This window comes from Centruroides sculpturatus, unplaced genomic scaffold (genome assembly GCF_000671375.1).
Source record: "Centruroides sculpturatus isolate CEXI.00-Female unplaced genomic scaffold, Cexi_2.0 scaffold723, whole genome shotgun sequence".
Taxonomy (NCBI): domain Eukaryota; kingdom Metazoa; phylum Arthropoda; class Arachnida; order Scorpiones; family Buthidae; genus Centruroides; species Centruroides sculpturatus.
Window position 1 is genome coordinate 114,875 of NW_019385043.1, and position 14,834 is coordinate 129,708.

At 29.6% G+C, this 14,834-nt stretch overlaps 1 protein-coding gene across 4 annotated transcripts; it reads left to right on the forward strand.

Annotated features, from left to right (window-relative positions):
* The first annotated feature begins 75 nt into the window (after nt 1-75).
* On the forward strand, nt 76-11,904 carry LOC111633806 (coiled-coil domain-containing protein 39-like). 4 transcript variants are annotated; one of them, XR_002758112.1, is made up of 11 exons: nt 76-130; nt 2,370-2,505; nt 4,329-4,406; nt 4,489-4,600; nt 5,849-5,919; nt 5,994-6,086; nt 8,448-8,540; nt 8,630-8,695; nt 9,411-9,518; nt 11,004-11,166; nt 11,348-11,417. XR_002758112.1 is itself a non-coding variant. In XM_023378440.1 (11 exons), exons 1-11 carry the CDS (start codon nt 120-122, stop codon nt 11,810-11,812), a joined length of 1,158 nt encoding a protein of 385 aa, XP_023234208.1. In that variant the 5' UTR covers nt 76-119; the 3' UTR covers nt 11,813-11,904. The 4 variants fall into 4 exon arrangements, 3 of the variants coding, with proteins under 3 accessions (XP_023234208.1, XP_023234209.1, XP_023234210.1); XM_023378440.1 differs by lacking the exon at nt 11,004-11,166 and adding an exon at nt 11,580-11,904 and having other exon boundaries at nt 11,348-11,504; XM_023378441.1 differs by lacking the exons at nt 9,411-9,518; nt 11,004-11,166 and adding an exon at nt 11,580-11,904 and having other exon boundaries at nt 11,348-11,504.
* The last annotated feature ends 2,930 nt before the right edge of the window (nt 11,905-14,834 follow it).

Genomic DNA, 14,834 nt, shown 5'->3' on the forward strand with positions numbered 1-14,834 from the left:
GATTAAGTACATTTATTTAAAAAATTTTTTAAATTTTATTTATTGGTTTATGTTATACTTATGTATTANTCAGAAGATTAGAAAAGGAGTTGCATGAAAAGAAACTAGCATTTGAGTCTATGATAGAAAGGTAATTCTTTAAGAATTTGATCTGTTTTTAGGACCTAGGACAAAAAACTTTCTGTTTATAAGGGATGATCAATAAATAATCAGCCAATGACATTAAAACATAATGAGCTCATTTTGGCTTTAAGTATAATTGCAATGGTTATTGGGCCTTTATCCCATTATACCATAAGGCTGCGTACACACTAGGCATTTTTAAATGCACGTTTAACGCGTGTTTTAAAGAACCAAGAGTTCTACTAAAGCGCCCGAAAAATGCACATTTTAAGAAAAATCTATAAACGCATGTTTAACGTGCGCTTGGCCAAAAGCGCGCGTTTCAGTGTGTACGCCTATGTAGAACTCTTGGTTCTTTAAAATGCGCATTTAAAAACGCCTAGTGTGTACGCAGTCTAAGTCTTATGATTTCACATTGAAAAAAATGTTGGAGGACGATGGTGAACCCAAGTATGGATGGTACTTCAAACTTCTTGGTCAAATTGAAAATGTCTACCTTTCACATTCTGAAAGACAGACTATTTCAAACTGTTCTTTCTTGATATGATTAAAGATAAATCACAGGGCAACAGTTCAGGATTGTAAGAGGATGCTGATGCTTTTAACAGCCAAACTCTAATAACAGTATTATCTTGGCTATGTGGAGGGATGAAGTATAATGCAGCAAGAGGACAGCTGAATGTTCTGGATATTGCTTCAAATCTTTTTTTATAAGGTTTACAGCATGATGCAGTACTTAGTTTTATTCATAGTGTTGTCCTTCTCCAGGAACTCAAACTGAATTGTCCCTTTGCAGTCAAATAAGAGGGTCATCCCCATTATTGTGGCCTGACTTTTTTTGGGATGGGATCAGCGATGCTTTTATTGCACACACTTTGGTTCTGGATTATTATGGAAGCACCATGTCTCAAGTTTATCCAAGGTTGTAATTTTGTATTTTATCATTTGCTTTAGATGGATGCACAAACATCTACAATGTGATATAACAGTTCATTGCCAGTGTATAGACTCATGAATGTCAAAACTCTGTAAAAAGCATGTGCAACAACAAAAATACATTATTGAAGGGTGAATGTAAGCTGTTCATGACTGGCTCAATTTACAACAAGAAGGAGACAGGATGACCATTTAAACAACTCCATGTGCCTTATTCAAGGTTGGGAAGTTCAGTCAGGAAAAGCATTTTCCTCTTTGCCATAATAAGTCAGATTCTGAAATGGTAAGGCTATCCAGTTTGCATTTTGTTACTCTGATAGATTATGGGACAGGCATTGTGTGCAGACTTTTCAGAAATACAGGCACAAGTGCAAAAAGTTTCTACACAGTACAAAAACTCATTTCCCCTGAAAATTTGATTTGATAGATCATTATTCATCTGTTGGTGGGAAGGTGTTCCATCTGTTTTGCATTTACTAGTGTGACTGCCAATTTTGGAAGCTGTTTTGTCCTGCAATTTGTCCAACCCTTTACAAAACTAATTTCCATACCTTCATTCAGCTAGTCTTATTGTGCGTTGTCCATACGTTTGTTATACATCAATGAATTTCTGTAGGCCCAGTCCTTTCTGTGGTTAGAAACTATATTACAGCTGTAGTTTTCAATTTCCACCAGGTTGCATCATCATGCAAATTGCCTTCGAAGCACTATGTTCATTGGCTGGTTATTTATTGATCATCCTTGAAAACCACGATAGATATGAATGAGGTCATTCACATGATGAGAGATAGCACCCAATGTATAAAGTCCACTGACTAAAATTTCTGAGGATTCAATTCAAACTTGTATTTCAGTCCTTTACTGCTTTAATAATTGCACCAAGAAATCAATAATAATCCAAATGATTACTGTAATGAATCAACTACTTGTGCTATTATTAATAATTAACTAATAAGTAATTCGCTGCTAGAGAAAAGCATTAGGTACCACCATCGCCTATTAAATTTTATAATTATAATTAAATTAATATTTACTAAATAATTTAGAATATTCTGGAAGAAAAGAATTGGCCTGGAGTGGAACTTGAATGCGCGACTTTTGTTTATCATGTGGATGTGTTGTCAATTACGCTATCCGGACCTCCATCTGACTCTTTGCCTCCAGACATATATAATTTTAGATATGACCATTCACATTTATTTATTATTAAATACATCATGCTTTGTGATGTTCATACAACAAATCAATTCTTGATATTTACTATGAATTTTCAAATATATTAACAAAGATTAAATTATGTTTATAATTAGAGTACATAAATTACAAGAAAATCTAGAAGAATCTAATGGAAAATTAGAAGAAAGTAATAAGCAGTTGACAGAAATGAAAGCAGAAAATTTAAAATTAAAAGAAGAACATCAAGAACAACTTCATAAAGCAACTAAAGTAGGTTATGGTGTTCAAATAGCTAATAATTTTAATTTAATACAGTGTAAATTGAATTCAATTTAATTGTGAATTAAATTTGAATTAGTATATGTTATTCAATATAAGTTATTTAAAATTATTGCTGAATGTTATATATAATTACTCCTATATAAAACTAAATAGGAGTAATTATACTGTATGTAAATGAAGTAATAATTTTATTGCCACAACAATTAACATCATATTATTTTCAAAATATGAAGACAGAATTATGCGAACTTTTTGGATCAACTTCACAAATTATAAAAAATGAATTTATTTACCTGTATATTATATCAGTGCTTCCGAAACATTTTGTGTTTGTGGACCAGTTTTCTTTTTATTCCAATCCTCATGGACCAGTAATTTTGTAAAATTAAATAAAAGTAGTCTAAAAATGGCATTCATTTTAATTTTTAATTGAATTATTAAGAAAAATACAACAAAATTTTGACTATAATTATTTTCAAAAATGGGTCTGTGGGCCATTTTTAATTAATTAAGTAATTTCTCTGGCCAAGTTTGATTGCCAGTCCATCCCTAGCACAAAGTGTTAAATACAGGAAATCCTTGTTAGTTTCAGATTCAAAGGACAAAATAATCGCAACTTGGAATTATCAAGTTTAGAATTATCCGAGATTTACATATTTCTGTACAATATAATACATGCCACATAACTGATGTAACTTATTAAGCAAATGGAATACAGCTACATATACAGAAGACTATTTTTGTTAATTAATAATAATACTATAAATAAACTGCAGGTAAACAGAATGTGTCGGGTGAGAATCTCGTAGGTTGTGTGGCGAACGCCGCCCTTCTTATCTGTACCCTTAATGGTTGTAAAATACAAGCAATTACCCTCCAGGTGTATGAGTCATCACTTCCTGGAATAAATTCGAACTCACCCCACAAAGACCGTCAAAAACCAGTTGTCTTTGTTAGCCGCGTCGTCGAGACGTGCTGTACCTAGTATGCGAGAATGAGAATAAAAGTTTAGTTTTGTTACGATCTCGTCTTGTTCGTTTCTTCCACTTGCAGCGACGAAAGATAAAGGCAACAACAACCCAAAAAACCACAGTTGCTTGATAGCTTTTACAAAAAATAAACCAGAATTCCTCAAAATGTAACCCAAATTATTATTAAAGTAGCCCACAAAGTTGTAAGTAACCCAAATACAGCCCTACAAACATCTCAATCTACTACTTGTAGTCCAATCTTGCAAACCCAAAACCAGCTGTATTTTATGAGATAAGAAAAAAAAAAGGGTAGAAGATGGGTAAGATGACACCCAAAAATGTGTTACTGTAAAAGCAAAGCTGCACTGACCAGATTAGAGTTGTTTTTGGTCTCTTGTTTTCTTATACCATGCAGGCACTTTGATCTAAACGAATAAGCTAACATAACCATATCACGGTTTGGACACTTTGAATTTTGATGTAGCCATATTTCAAACTAATTGAATTCCTCACATGTATGGTTACAAACATATATTCAGAGTTATTTGCTTGAATGAGTCTGTAAACTGTAATAAAATTTGTTTGGCATAAATAAAAATAAATGAAAGACGTGGCTCATTCACTTGTTACTATACAAGCATATTTCAGATTTCTCTGTAGTAGCTCTGAATATATGTTAACACACAAAGAAAATAAATTAAATCATCAGAAAACATTTTAGATATATGATTTATTAGTAATAATAATAAAAATAAATTTTAAAGAATATTTTAAATGTAATTAAAATGACAAAAGCATAATTTAAATTACATGAACCAAAATTTTATTATTTTAATTAAGCTTAGGCTTGATTCTGTATCAGAAGTTGTTTCCAAAATGGATGAAATAAAAGAAGAGAATAGATATTTACAGTTACAAGTAATTATATCTTAAACAATTAAATAAATTTTATCCTTAACTTTGTTTAATTCTAACATTTTTCATTTTATTTTTTATTTAGTTAGAATCTAATCTGAAAACTCAAGAGTTACAATCCAAAAAAATTGGAAAATTACAAGATGCTGTGGAATCTCTAGAAGAACAAATAAAACAATTAGAGATTACACATGAAGGTGACAATTTAAAATTATAATAAATTATTTTTTATGTTTATTTAACAGTGAACATACATAAATTACTATATTTAGCTATACATTATGTATAATTTGAATTAAAGTAAATGCATATTTGGGTGGGTGAACTGAAGAGGTGACAGATCAGGTGAAGAAAAAACTCTGCTTTCATTATAAGTTATGGACATATACTAGTCAGGATAGACTAAGGGAGAGGATGGGATTACATGGGAGGAAATCTGTCTCATTCTGAAGGAGGTAATATTTTTATGTGTCCAGTCAAACTGATGAAGTCACTAACTCAGATGTCTAAATCTAAACTATGCCCAGCAGTCTAAATCTGATATTTCCTTGTATTTCCTTCAGAATTAGCACAAGGTTGCTGTTGAGATCAAATCAACAGGTACTCCTTTTGAGTGGAAAAAGTAGGTTTATTTTCTATTATTTAAAGTATATTATAGTGACAGCTGGAATAACTAAATTATTAAAACTATGGGTTTATTTTACCCATGGTTTTAATAATTTAGTTATTCCAGCTGTCACTATAATATACTTTAAATAATTTACTTTAACTGAAAAAACTGATATTTCAGGAGTGCACTATCATTTGCACTCTTCTTTTTTTTTATCAAGGCAGACATGACTTTAATTTCTCTAGTGTAGTGTTGTCAACTCGCTACCATTAAACTTTACAGACATTATACATACTGAATAAAATGTCTTCACTTCTTTTGCTTTAAATTTCACTTAATCCATCATTGCAGTGCAACCAAGTGTGCACGTACTGATGCAATTTTTCCCATCCTCTCTGTCCTTCCAAGTGTCCACTTACTTTTACAGAGCTATAGGAATAGCCTGACCCAAAAAAAAGAATGGTTGCCATAATTATGGCCATGGTCTACTAGTTTCTTTATAAAAATTTCACTTTCAGTTCTTATCTAATTAATTCAACTTTTCTAATTTCTAAATCTCTCTGGCTAGAGTCATATTTGTTGCTAGGGGAGTGGAGAAACCAATACTTTTCAAATAATCCCTTCACTCTATTTTAAGTCTTTTGGTTTGATTTGACAGTGAAGTTAATCAGTTCCATCTTTGTTCATTGCCTTTAAATAGCATTCATGTAACACAGTATACTGTATATTTTGTATATAAGAACCAGTTGTTATCACAATTTTATATTTATAAAACATAAATTGATGATAAGGTTCTTTCAATAGTTAATTATTATTCTGTATCAAACTTTTTCAGAAAAAATTGAAACAATGAAACAAGAACAGAAAGAATTAATTAAAGAAATGAAATATTTGAAACAACAAGAAGTAAACTATTAAAAAAACAACTAGTAAGTAAATATACTGGTCGGAGAATGTAATATTATTATATGCAATTTTAGATATTAAAAATAAAAACAGAAATGGAAGAAAGAGAAAAATCATTAAATGAGAATCTAAGTAGATTTGAAGAAGAGAAATCACAACTAAAACAGGTACAATGCAAACTACTGTTTTCTTTTATGTACAGTTTAATATATTTATTTGTAAATTCCTTACTCAGAAAGTGATGATAAATTATGAATGATTCAATTTGAAATAATAATTTTAAATGAATAATGTAAATAGATGTTTAAAGTTTAATTTGTATTCATCTTTATAAATTATAATTAAACAGAATTTAATTCTAAGTATGTTTTAAAGAATTGAAAAATAGACTGAAAGAATTTTATTATAAACAAATGCTATTAAATATTTTTAATTCTAGTACAATTAATAATTAAACTCATTCTATATTTGAACAATAATTTAATATTAGAGAGATTGTGGCCGACGTTTTCATCACAAAAATGTGTACGTCGGACATTTAGCGCCGCCTTCCTGTAAGCCTAGAAGTTTGACAATGGCGTTTGATACGTCGAGCATGATTCCACTGACATTCCAAATGCCATTGCCAAACTTCTAGGCTTACAGGAAGGCGGCACTAAACATCCGACGTACACGTTTTTGCGATGAAAACGTCGGCCGCAACCTCTCTATTATAAGAAATAGAGAAGATAATAATCAATAATGTAAACTAGTGTAAACTAAATGAAGTTCACATGGAGTAGATAATGAAAGAATACATTTCTAATGTTTTCAAATGTCCACCCATCTTTAGGAGAACAGAAAACATGCACAGAAATTAAAATCTCTATAGAAACAGAATAGCTTGTTTACTTCTGCCTCATTATACATTATATTTAGTTTATATTACTTTTTTATGTTGTTTACATGTTTTCCTGAAGTTGAGTGATAATCTGAAGACATTGGTACACTAGATATTTGCTAATCTGGTATTTATGTGCACAGAAGAGTGCCATATTATCTGCATTAATCCTGTGTAATGGCAACAAATGACTCAACCTGTTGCCCTTTAGTACTGACTTCTTTTGCAGGAATGTTGGGAAATCTTGGCATAATGGCACGCAATACTTTACATAAAACTGAAATCCGAGTAGTAAGATGTGGACACGACCAACATCCTCATGGAAATATAAGTGCATAGGTGAAGGGAACTTTACTGGATAATTGAGAAGCAAAATTAATAAGGGTCAGATTAGCAAGAATATACCATATATGTTTTTATTTCTTGATCTACTCCACATTAAAAACTTAATAAATTATGTTTTAATACATTTCAAATTTATTACTAATGAAATTATAATCATAAATGTAAATTAATTTTTTTAAATTGAATATTAAATAAATAATTTATTATTTTAAAATATTCATTTACTTCTTAAGGTCTTTCTCACATTATCACAGACAGTCACTGCAACATATTGCATTTTATTATTTAGTTGTGATTTCTGGTATTTTCTTCATGCACTTTGCACATATTTAATCATATCTGTCCTATGTAATAAACGATTATTCTTCCATTCTTTCTGCTTCTACTTCTCCAAATTTATGTTAATAATGATTATTTTCAAATAAAGTTTTGAATTTAAGGTTTATTGCTAAAGTTTTAAATTTAGTATTTAAATTATTTTATCAATATTATATATATGCTAAATAAATTTATAAACTTCACTTCACTTTACTTCACAATGGTATGTATGTACTGTATATACATATGTGTGTATACATACAGTAGACCCCCCTATAACATGGGTTCATATAAGACAGATTCGTATAACACGGCAGAAAAATTGCAATTGTGTTCGTATAACACGTTAAAAGAGGCTCGTATAACACGGGAAAAGATTGAGACAGATTGTCACGGCCAACTCGTGTCTTGACAGGATTGGTCAAATCTGGATCAATAGTGGACATTGCATAAACCGTTCAGTTTAAACGTGCAGCAGACCTACTAAAAAACATTTATTATTCAACGGCCATTAAAGTTACATTTCTATTAATGATGTCTCCAAAGTTCAGCAAATTTTTCACAGAAAGAATAACTTATCAGGAAATACGTGACCACCATCCGACGAGCCGCTCTGTGATGAAAACAAGCTTAAACAATGGAGTCTTCAAACGATTCGCACTTGTTAAGTAGTCCTACAATTTTTTGTTTATAGCGTAGTTTATATGGATTATTCCCATAAAATTATACATGTTTTGGAAATGTTGAGAGTTAAATTATTCTAGAATCAGTTGATTTTATGGAGGAAAACCTTTCAAACAGCCGTAGCTGCTAAACTGCACACATGCCGTGCTGTGATGGGCTCATGTATTTAAGTTACACGTACAACACGGAATTCATATAACACAGAATGTATCTACCATGTTATAGGGTGGTCAACTGTATGATATATGTATACTCACAAAATTTTATAGTTGCAATTAAATTTTAAATTTAATAAATGTAGGAAATTATCAAATTAAATGGAAAATTATTAGAAGAGAAAACCAAAACAGAAGATTTATTGCAACAACAAAGATTAGAACTTCACAAGGATATGGTTAGTTAAAATAAAAACTTTTGGTTTAAAATCTGTTATTTAGTAATTCTTTCTATGAAGTTACTAACAGATTTGTTCTTAATTACTAGAATGAACAATGTTCTCATCTTTTGGTAAAACTTCATTCTTTACAGAAAGAAAATGATAATCATTTTGTGAGTATGACATATAAATATATATACCTAATTATATATTTAAACTGTAAAATTATTATGTAGATATAAAATCAGATAAAGAACAAAACTTCATGCTTCATGTAACAAATTATTCAATCGCAACACATTCTGCTTTTAATTGGACCATCTTCATATCATATATGCTAACTGTTATATATATAGCAATTTCTTCACTTGTCATTTTGTTTAACAACAGTTAATTAATGGTGAACATTGTTCACCATTAATTAACTGTTAACAGTACTTGAATATGAAATTATTTTTATCCTTCAGGCTGGGCAATATAGATAGAGAATGGGTCACTCTTCTTACTAGTGGTGGAAGTATTAAAATTTGTTTTAGCTGGGGAAGTGGTGTGAGGGAAGAATCAGGATTGTCTTCTGCTATTATTTGTGTAGTTTTTTTTTCTCAATTATTATGCTTTTAATTATATTTGCTATTTTATAATTTTAAAAAAACATTTATTTTGGTATTGGTATTATTGTATCCTGGTCAATAGTATATGTACATATATGTAACCTTATTCTATAATATTCATTTCACATAAGGTGAAAATGATGTAATTACAGATAAAAAATATTTCTGAATAAGTCTGTTTGATTACAAGAAGCAAGTGAATTTGACTTTATCAGATTTTACATCCAAGATTTTGTATATTTCCAAATTAAATAGATATAAATTATTTTTCTTGTAGAAAATAATATCACAGCAAAAATTTGAAATTGCACAATTGCAATCAGCAAAAGAATATTTACAAGTGGAAAATGATAATCAGTCAAAGCTTATTGATCAGTTAAAAGAGGTAAAAAAAAATATATAACCACTAATATTATTGTTTATGTGCTTTGCTATTCACAGCTTTATCTCTGTATTTAACAATTTACAGTTAATGTAACTACTGTTTCCATTTCTGTATATTTCAAGATTACATGCCGATACAAACTGCAATACATACGTATAAACAACAAGTTCAAATTATTGTTAGTGATGTAAATATATATTATTACAGTAAGGGACAACATGGTCTGAAATGAGGAACTACTTTGTTCTAAGGGACATAGTTTATAAAATTCTCTTTGAAAACCATACAAGGACATTTATACTTCGTTGAAAGTGTAGAAATACAATACTTATACTTCCTCCTTATGGAATAACAAGGGAGTCAAGTCTCGGCTTCTTTTTGAAATTTACAAACACAATCATGTACAGAAATTAAGAATTTTAGAAGGGGAGGACTGTTGACAACATGATAAACCAAAAATACAGTTTCTGTTTACAGCACAAATTATGGTATTTGCAGGACTGAGGGACAGAGAACTGGGAATGGGGCAGTTGACAGCCATGTGATAAATTAACTTTTAGGCTAAATCTTAGCTATGGTAATTAATATAAATACAATTTGAAATAAACTTAGGCAATTAGACTACTGTCTTGAACCAAATTTTAATAATTACAGAAACTTTCAGAATGATTGAAATTATATTAGATATATTTAAAAATTAATATAACTTCTAAACTTAGTACAATATGGTGGTCTAATCACTTACTTTTAGTCTAAATTATATTGTTTTTATTATATTAATAACTTGTGCTTGGTTATGTTTCCTTCCTATATTTTTATTACATGGAAGATGTAGCTTAATATTACATGATAATATTAACTTGTAGTGAATTGGAACTATAATTAGAAAAAGTAACTTATTTTATTTTATAAAGAAACAGTTTTTTAATGCAGTATTGAAAAAAAAATCCATTCACATTGATTATAGTTATCTATGAGATAATAAATTGTTATCATCATTATTAAACTTATTTTCTTTTGCTGCAAATAATAAGAAATAACAAAATAATTGTCTAATTTATTAGAAACAAGCACTAGTCTTTCATTGCAATGTACAAAGAAGAATTTTTAAATTTGTGCTAAAAAATACATAATAGTAAAATTAATATTAAATAAAGTACAATATTACAATGGTATTATTTTTAAAAGTCATTTATTTTGCTTTGTTTAACATAGTTGTTTATTTTCAAAACTGTTAAATCTCTAGCTTGCTTGAACATCACTAGAGTTGAAAGATCTACTTTCGGATTGCATTTATAACCAAGTTGACACTGTTTCTAATGCATCAATGAAGCATTTTAAGCATTAGAAACCCATGACTCATTAATTGTTCTTTTATATTTGTACTGTAATAAATAAACCTTATACTAGTGTTGATAACAAGATACAGTAGCTCTATAGTGAGATTACAGACTATTGCCATTAATTGTTATTATTAATACATAGGAAACTTCATACAGTTTGCACTGTCTATAGTCGATTTCGGAAATCAATGCTCCACTGTGCTTAATTTTCACATTTAACAATACCAATTTAAAAATATTTTGTTCCAAAATTAAGAGTTTGCATAATGTGAGATTCAACCATGAAGCTTAATGTGTATAACAAGGTGAGGTTTCATTATATCTTATTGCAAGGTTATAGATTTCAAGACTTATTTCAATTGCATTAATTAGATTTTCAGTTCTTGAATTTCATATTTCATTCTTAAAATATTTTCAAAAAATACATCACTAAGAATCCAACAAAGAAATATATACAAATTTTCATTTACAAAGTTTTATTTACAGCAAATAGCATGTAAAGATGCAGAATTAAGAAGGTTAATCACCAATTATGAAGAAGAAAATAAAGAGAAACATAAGGAGTTAATGAATGAAAAAGAAAATCAGAAAATTCTTTATAATAAAATTAATTATTTGGAAACTAAAAATGTGAAACTGGATGGCAAGTTTATTTTCAATTTACTTTCGTTTTCTTCTTTTATAGCAGATAACTAAATAAATTAATTTTCTCTCACAGGCATGCAGCAGAAATTATCAAATGCTATTAAATGCAAAGACTATGAAATTCAAGGCCTTAAAGAAAAATTGGAACAGAAAGAAGTGGAATTGCGACAATTACAGAAGAACGAAATTCACAGAACTGCGCAATTATATTCAGCTTTTAAGAATTTCATAAGTAATACTCCACATTCAGATATAAAAGATAGTTTTGTTTCAGATGAAACAAACACTTCTTTACCAAATCCATAATTGCATGAAGGAACAACATTATTTTTATGATGCACCAAAAATTATATATATACAGTTACTATTATTATATATACTATTTTAAACACATTTTAATGCTCATCATGCTGAAAATATTTGCAAAAATCATGAATATTACCTTTTCATATCAATGATGTCTCTTGAAAGTCATTTATATTTAACTATAATAGAAATATTGTTGATATTCACTTTGAAATACAGTCAGTTATGAGTCTGTTGAATAAGTTTTTTAAAAGTTATATTTTAAATATACAGTTTTTAAAATTATGTACTGTACATTAATTCAATAATGTCTCTACTTGTCTCTACTGTAATAAAATTTCATTCTTACAAAGTGCAGTTTCTCATATTGAGCTGAAAATTTGATTATATTTTACTTGCATCAATTCCTTTGCATGACATATCCGAGACAGACCAACCACTCCCGAAAAATTCTGGGATTTTTTAAATTCTTCTGAATCCACGCTCTCTTATCTAGTGCATCAAATGTATAGCAGTGTTAAGTGGTACAAAATACAGTGTACAGTGGTGCTTTTTTCCATTTCTAATTTTTAAGTGTTGAGTCATCTTACACAGATATGACTTCGTTGTTGTAAATCTAGTTCGTGCCACAACATATTTTTCATTGTACATCAACTAGTGAGTTTGAATTGTATAACTTTTTATACATTTTCCACCCTATGGGCCTTAATTCAAGAATTTGCTGGGTTTAGCCAAGTTCACAATGCAGCAGCTGAATGATGGGGGACAGCACACAATAAATGCAAAATGAACAATTCATCCCAAAAATATTTGTGTTTGTAGATTGTCCGGGTTCAATTTCAAGTCGTATGTAGCAGTTGTCATTTAATTAACGTTCTCGTTTCTGTTGGTCACCGTTCGCTTCTCACCAACGGGATGGTGTGTGGAGATTCTTGGGTTTTCTTCACACTTTGCCTTGTGTTATAGTGCCATATGCCATTAAATCAATTGTGCGACTATTAAACTTTCTGAGTTATATAATTTATAGATAATTCGACTTTATAAAAAGATTATTATTATTTTTTTATACAATTCTTTANACTTTTTATACTTTTTCCACCCTATGGGCCTTAATTCAAGAATTTGCTGGGTTTAGCCAAGTTCACAATGCAGCAGCTGAATGATGGGGGACAGCACCCAATAAATCCAAAATGAACAATTCATCCCAAAAATATTTGTGTTTGTAGATTGTCCGGGTTCAATTTCAAGTCGTATGTAGCAGTTGTAATTTAATTAACGTTCTCGTTTCTGTTGGTCACTGTTCGCTTCTCACCAACGGAATGGCGTGTGGAGATTCTTGGGTTTTCTTCACACTTTGCCTTGTGTTATATTGCCATATGCCATTAAATCAATTGTGCGACTATTAAACTTTCTGAGTTATATAATTTATAGATAATTCGACTTTATAAAAAGATTATTATTATTTTTTTATACAATTCTTTAAGTGATAATTGAGTAATATATAACCAGAAAAACAATTGTAAACTGGATAAAATTAAAATAAATAGAAATTAATTTTTTTTTATCTCGATGTCATCATCTGTTGTTTTGTCAATGTATTGTGAGTTATGACAGAAGCAAAAAATTGCATAATATGTGTTACCATTTTAAAGTTCTTCCTTATGAATCAAAGTAACTAACAGGTTTAATGTAAATAATAAGGACGCTCGAGTAATCCAAGATCTAGATAATAGAGGTTCCACTGAGTGTTTTATAACATTGGCATACGCCTAAATAGGAAATTTTCAATTTGCAGCAGCGGTGCTGAGTTTCAGAAGACCAGAAAATATAGAGTGAAGTGCGTTGGCCATCTAAAATAAAATAAATCATATGCAATATATGAAGTGAAAAAAAAAAATTAATACACGAATTTGCCGATAAAAAATTTAATAAGCAAAAATACCTTAACTGGAAACTTTTTCGTAACATTGAAGTATCCTCTTACTGATATACATAATGACACTTTTCCAAATCTCTTCATAAAGTTTAGAATCTGAAAGAATAAGATGCATTTCGATATTAAGTGTTATAATAAATGAAAGATAATCTAAAACTCACTTTCAGTTTCTGTTCAAGCGACAAATCGCATGCAGAAAACCTTCGGATATCATGAAACGAGGTCTGCATCTGAAAAACACCAAAATTTATTAAACATAGTAAAAGCAAGTGATCGATAACTTGGAAAGAAAAATGATAAAATACCGTAGACGTAAATGTTGAACATGCGTAACCCATTATAAGACATACGATTGAAAGTAAAATGACAAACAGGAGAAGGATGAATCTCATAATGGTGTTTAAATATATAAATATATCGGCGTATATAAATATATAATATGCGAGGCTAGTTTCTAATAGAACCGTGAAATACAATATTACAGGTAATAAACTAAACTTTGTGTTGATTTGATTGACGAAGTTCCAAAGTTCGGCATGTTGCATCATTATCTCTTCTAATTTTAAACTTAAATTTGAATTGTTCGTATTAAGTAGAATTAAATCATTTGATACTCTTTGAAACGCTTTCTTCATAATCAAGTATAAAAATAAAATAAAAAATAAAAAATGAATTACTCCTCCAATAATAAAATTAACCGAAACCCCAAATTCCACGATACAGAAGAGAGTCATAAAATCATTTTTGTTAGTTGTATCTAATGCTGGATATGTGACAAAGATATTGTAAATCGGCAGTGCACGTGTGGAAGAAAGCAGAATTATTCGCATGATGACACTAATTTTGTGAATAGACTTGTTTAAATCTTCAATTGGCAAATTATCTGATTTCATTAATATGATTATCGGATTTATTTTTTTGCGTTTTATTACAGAAAAAGTGAGCGACGTAGCCAAATATATTATTGTAATGCCGATTCTGACGAAAATGTTATAGTCTACTACTGAATACCAGCCAAAACAAGGCGTGTTTTCTGCTACAAAAGGTATTGTCAAAAGAAGTAGTAAGAAAAAGAATTGCCAATTT

Coding starts and splice junctions, on each gene's coding strand:
- LOC111633806 (XM_023378440.1), top strand. Junction 4,407..4,488: donor ATAGATATTTACAGTTACAA/GTAATTATATCT, acceptor TTTTTTATTTAG/TTAGAATCTAATCTGAAAAC. Junction 4,601..5,848: donor ATTAGAGATTACACATGAAG/GTGACAATTTAA, acceptor AAACTTTTTCAG/AAAAAATTGAAACAATGAAA.